The following is a 6000-nucleotide window of genomic DNA, read 5'->3' on the forward strand; positions in this document are numbered from 1 at the left end:
GTGTTCTCATCCCTGCCATACCTCCTTGGCATTAACCATCATTGGTTTAGAGATTCATCCCTGACTGTTCTATTAAATAGCTATTAATAGAGCTATCATCCATAAATTTATCTAGTCTTTTTCTGAACTTGGCTATAGCATCTGCTTCTACAATCTCCTGTGGTAATGAGTGCAACAAATACTGTATAAAATAGTACTTCCTCTTGGTATAGTACTTATACATGGTGTATAAAATAGAACTCTCTTGGTAGTTTTAAACCCGTCTCCTACTAATTTCAGTGAGTACCCCCTAGTTCTAAAATTCTACGACTTGGTAAGTAACAGTTCCCTTTTCACTTTGTCCATATCCTTAACGATCTTACAGACCTCTATCATGCTGCACAGCTGCTTTCTTTCCAAATGGAAGAGTCCTAGTTTGTTTGTTTTTTCAGTCTTTCCTGGTATGGCAACTGCTCCAGGTCCGTGATCATTTTGGTTGCCCTTCTCTGTAACTTTTCTATTTCTACTACATCCTTTTTTGAGGTGCAGAGACCAGAACAGCACACAGTATTGAAGTTGTGGGTGCCCCATGGATTTGTGTAATTGCGCAATTATATTTTCCATTTTGTTTTCAATTTCATTCTTAATGATGTCCAATATTTTTTTTTTTGGTCATGACTGCACTTTAGCTGATGTTTTTAGAGAACTATCTACAATGACCCCAAAGTCACTTTTGAGTCATAACAGCTAGTTCACAACCAAGCACTGAGTATAACTGAGAATATTTTTCCCCATGTACATTAGCTTGTACTTGTGAATGCTGAAGTTCATCTTTCAATTTTTTGCCCATTCACATACAGAGCCCCCAAGCAGACTATTTAACAATATATGCTCCTACCACAGCAGAGTAGAGCAATAACATTTAAATAATTAAGGGTGAAATCAAGTAATTTTGAAGAGAAAGGACCACACGTTCAGGTGGGCACACTTTTGTATTCGACTAAGCAATGCCTGCAAATACTTCAGACTTCTGAACAGGCATTCTTTGGCATTAGAAGTTACTTTTTCAGGCTAAAGTCAATATAGTTATACTTTTGTGCAAATTTGGCTTAACTTGGGCATGTGCCAGACATGGTCTCCTTCTCTGTCAATGGTCTTTTTCCACTGATGAACAAGAACATGTATCCTGATATTATACAAGGGTCCATCGGCAAGTAACGCCTTCTAACTTTTATCTTGTAAGTAGGCCATGGACATGGAAGGTGTTCTTGATGATGCCTTGCCTAAGCGAACCACAATAAACTCAGAGATCTATGTCAAGACTGTGAAGAAATTGGTACATTACATGCAAAGAGCCCATCCCAGCAGAGGTGTCCGAGGTGCTACTTCTGCATGATAATGCTCAACCCCACCCACAGAGACAATTTCATTATTTAGATAAACTGTGCTGCTCCATCCTATGCATAGCTGGACTATTTAGGACAGACTATGAGTGTGACATTTTCAGGATTACAGTGAAGTACTAGAAGCCGTGTGACAGTGGATAAAGTACAAGGCAAAAGAATTTTTTGCTAGTTCCAGGTACTTCCTGATCAGCTGAGCTAAATTTTTCTTCTTCCCTGTCTTTTTCAATATATGCGGAACAAAAAAATTGATTATGGGAAGGGAATTTTTATTCTACTTCATACATAAACATTCCCCCTGCCTATAGCACAAATCCCTCATTCATCTACATCAGAATGTTGGCAACTGTCAATCCTCTGGATTATAGTGTATGCACAAAACGTCTATCTGACTATCACACCAAAACCTTCAGTGCAAGAGTATGGAGTAGTGGAGGCTGCCCTAGACCTACTGTTCCCCCTTTAGGCCACTGAGACAGAGTCCAAAGGCCATGGTGAGTCCAAACATTCAATGCCTCAATGGTTGCAACTTCATAGATTTCATAGACATTTGGGCTGGAAGGGACCCCGGAGGGTCATCGAGTCAGCCCCCTGCCCAGGGGCAGGAAGTCAGCAAGATAAATAGGATCCCAGCAAGATAACTTCTGTTAGCAGACAAAACAGTAGCTGCAACAGTATCTGTTGCTCTCTAACTTTTATTAGAGAGCAACAGATTAGAGCTGCTGCTGACTGCCTAACTCCTCAGTGAGGGCATGTTTCTGTCACAGTGATGTCTCTTAGCCTGTCTCCAACCAAAGTGTAGCCACAAGGCAGTGGGGGCTAGGGTTTTGAGGTTCCCTACATTTGCCTTACTCAGGAGGCTGCAACAGTGTGGTATTTTATAGGAGCTACCTCACCACGAGTAGCTGTGCCACATGGCCACCAAGCCCTGCAATTGGATGCAATTTATGGTCAGAATCATGAGCCCTGATAAATAATTCAGGCAGAAAAATGAGCTGTGGGTGGCACCCATATGCTCTTCACTTCAGGGAAATGAAAAAATAGAAGAATACAGGTAGAGAGGTTAGCCAAGGAAGAAAAGAAAAAGAGAAACGAAGCAGAAGAAACAAAATTCAAGCCCTTTTCAACTCTGTGGCTAAATTTTGATAGATCTGATGATGTCAAACAAGAGAGTGTCTTCACAGTGTAATCAACAAAAGAAAAAGATAGCGATGAGAAAAAGTTGTATCTAAATAGCAAAGGAACTGAAATATAAACTTCTACTTTTCTATAAATGGTCTCTCTTTGAAGGTCTATTCTTCTGTGCAAGATCCTATCTTTCAGGTGTTTTTAAAATAAGATTAAGTTCTTCTCTGCTACTGTTTTGTCTGTTAAGTGAGGAAAAATAACACTTTTAATGGAATACTACCAGTTAATACATTTACTATATTTTTGGCCTTGGGACTTATATTTGGGACATAAATTATATGTATAGCTTTTTTAAAAGACATCTAGCTACAACAGTGTAAGAATAATGATACAGGAACTATATGAGAAGCAAATATTTTTAGGGTGTTATCTTCTATTGGACAACTGTATAGTTGGAATAAAGTTAGACAACCTTTTGAGAGGAAGGCATGCTTTTACTTACCTTGCTAGCAATTCAATGAGATCAGTCCTGCTCATGCCATCTGGAATCAATCTTGGGATAGCAGCAATACAAGTTCTGAACAAATCAATCTTGGGTTTTCTCTCACCCCTATGCACCAAAGAAAAGTTAAAAGGAAGCCTACTTGCAGCAATGCATCTCCAAATTTTCAAAGCTCCGTTCAAAGCCCAGGTAACAAATTAAAGTTTTTAATAATAATACTGCATTATCATCAGCAGCAGCAGCATAATTGAGCTGATTTGCAGTTTAATTTGGTACTTTTAATGGCAGATTTTATCATCAAAATAAAAATGAACATGTTAAGGTACTGATGAAGTTACCGCTATATTTCATTAAGACACAGAAATTAATTACAAGGATATGGCAATAATTATGATTAAATCATAATATGGTACATACGTAATCATGTCCTCAGGTTCCTTATTGGACATCTGCACACTAGTCATACACATTGGCCTCCCAACTTCTTTGTCCAGATGTCTAAGAATGCTATCTAGTGCTTTTCTGACTTGAGGGTAGTATATTGACATTCCTGAAAAGTCAAAGAGTTCAGCATCACCTTTCAACTTTAAAATGTTATTTTCAACTTAGTTACATGCCGTATTTGATATTTCTTTAAGTTAAAACAGGTATCTTACTGTACAAAGGATAAGTATTTAAATATCCAATTTCTTAACTGAATTATTGCACAAATATCTTCACTTTAAAATAATAAACTATATTATTATATAAAGGTAAATAATTATTCTTGAAGGAATATGAGAAACTAAGTGGAATGAAATGGCATTTAGCTCTCCTTTTTCTTCAGTCTTGATGACAACCTAGCCCTCAACAATAACTCAAAGACAGCTCAATGTCTGCTCTGCTCTTAAATTATACATGCAGGAATGGTTGTTTAGAGACTATTCTATTAGCAGGGAAACAACAGAAAACAACAGTTCCAACCCCAATCATCCCTTATGTCCCTGGAAATGGTCAAGTAACCATACTAGGATAGGTTTCGGGCTGCTCTGTGCTATCTGTAAAGTGCAAAGCATCTAGATAGAGAGCTAAGGATGTGGTCTCTTGCACCAGATTTCATACAATTCTAATATACTATGAAAATTTTTTAACCTCATTACCATTACACACATTTTTTTTTAAATCACAAGTAAATATGGAATACAAATTTACAGTTTCAATATAAGTAAGTACGTATACATGCATTTAAGCCATCTAGACACTTATGAAAGAATACCACAGACCTATAACTTTTGCTTCTTCATCTGTCAAAGTTTTATTAAGAAAAATTTTCTTTACACGCAGAGTGTTTCCTGAGGGAAGAACGACTCCTGTTGTTGGCATTGGTGGTTCACCATCTTTCTGCTGCAAACTATCTGCTATCACAAGGAAGACTCTGAGGCCTACATTCATCCTCTTTGAGGAGAGAGAGGGAAGAGTTGTTAAAAAACAAAACAAAAACAGGAGAAATTATGAAAGTTCCAGTCACATTTCCTGTTTTGCTTAACTACTCACACATTTCATTTTTTGCTTAGCTACTCATTGTAACCTCTGCCCCTCTTTCTATTTTTTTTTTTTTTTTTTTTTGAGAAAGTCACTATTGTTCCCTCTTTGAACAGGATTGTCTCCCTTCTCTGTTCCTCAAACATGGCAACAATCACATGGAAATAAGCAATTATCTTTTCAAAGTTTTGCATAGTATAGATGCTGTGCACTGTATGAAAATATTACTTTGGGCAGGGATTATAGGGAATAGCCGCACCTACCTCAGTCAATACATTAGGGCTTGGAGGGATGGATCCAGAGGGGGTGCAGTACCAGTCACATAAACCCATGTTCATACATGTGCACACACATGCACACCTCCCTCTCCTGCCCACTTTGGCTGTGTGTTACATATGCAGTGAGCTTTCCAGAGCTCCTGTGGGTCTTCTTATGAGTTTACAAGCTGGTGTACCCAGAATCCCTTCTTTCAAGCAGCTCCGGAGCCTACAGCTGTTTAGTACTTCCCTCCCTCGTCCTCCACCCCCATTTAATTCAGCAGCAAGGAAAAGGAGGGGATGAGAAGCAGTAGCAGTGGCAGGCGCAAAAACAGCTCCTGCTTTTATTGAGGCCCTCCCTTCTCTTGCTGCTGAATTGGGGGGGGGTGGAGCTAAGAGCAGTAGGTTTCAGAGCTAAAAGAAGAGACTGCAGGCGACATGCCAGTGAGCTTGTAAAGCTCACAGCATAGGGCGAGCTCCAGCAGACCTCACTGGCATCCAAGATCACAGTGGAGGGTAGCAGCCACAGCCACACCACCAGTATGTCACGTGTGCGATGAGCTTTTTTCACTGCGCATATGCTATACTGCAAAAGGGAGCGTGGCTGCACCCTTGGTTCTGTGATCCCACATCCACCTATGGAGGCTCCCAGTTCTTTTACCCTGTTATAACATGCTGAATACTAGGCCTGTGCGAATAGGGAAGTATTCGATTCAGATTCGGCTGATTCAGAGGACAGTAATTCGATTTGGATATTCAGATCACTGCCCTGAATCAATTCGGCCGAATCAGCTTTGGAAGATTCGGTGCTGATTTGGACAGATTTGGATTGACCGGAAAGAGGCAGGCTCCTCCGGCTGTGCCTGTCTCTGCCCAGGTGGGGGGAGCCATGGGAGAAGCCACCATGGCTGCCCTGCCCGGCCCCAGCCTAGTCCTGGCACTTAATAAAAAATAAATAAAAGCCCCATTCTCACTGGCTGCAGGAGTAGTGATTGGGGCCTCTGGGTGCTCATGACAGAGCACCCCCCCCGGCACAGCATGGGGCAGTAGGGATTGACCTCCCCTGTGCGGCAGCTGCCCCACGGCACAGATGCGGCACGGCTTGGCAGGGTGCCGTATGCTGTCTGGGAGCTGGGGCCACTGGGGCTGAGCGCAGCTGGGCTCCACTGCCCCGTGCTGTGCAGGGGGGGGCTCTGCCATGAGCCCCCAA

General features: G+C 41.0%; 1 protein-coding gene across 15 annotated transcripts in view; it reads right to left on the reverse strand.

Moving 5' to 3' along the window:
- The window catches only part of FRYL (FRY like transcription coactivator), a 307800-nt gene that overhangs the window by 122698 nt on the left and 179102 nt on the right, over positions 1-6000 (reverse strand). For all 15 annotated transcript variants that reach the window (XM_025198387.1, XM_025198393.1, XM_025198394.1 and 12 more), the window contains 3 exons: positions 4275-4446; positions 3430-3562; positions 3013-3120 (listed from right to left, as the gene is read on the reverse strand). In XM_025198387.1, coding sequence (XP_025054172.1) covers positions 3013-3120; positions 3430-3562; positions 4275-4446 — 413 coding nt within the window. The remainder of the gene's footprint in view (positions 1-3012; positions 3121-3429; positions 3563-4274; positions 4447-6000) is intronic.

Source organism: Alligator sinensis, unplaced genomic scaffold (genome assembly GCF_000455745.1).
Source record: "Alligator sinensis unplaced genomic scaffold, ASM45574v1 scaffold134_1, whole genome shotgun sequence".
Lineage (NCBI taxonomy): Eukaryota > Metazoa > Chordata > Crocodylia > Alligatoridae > Alligator > Alligator sinensis.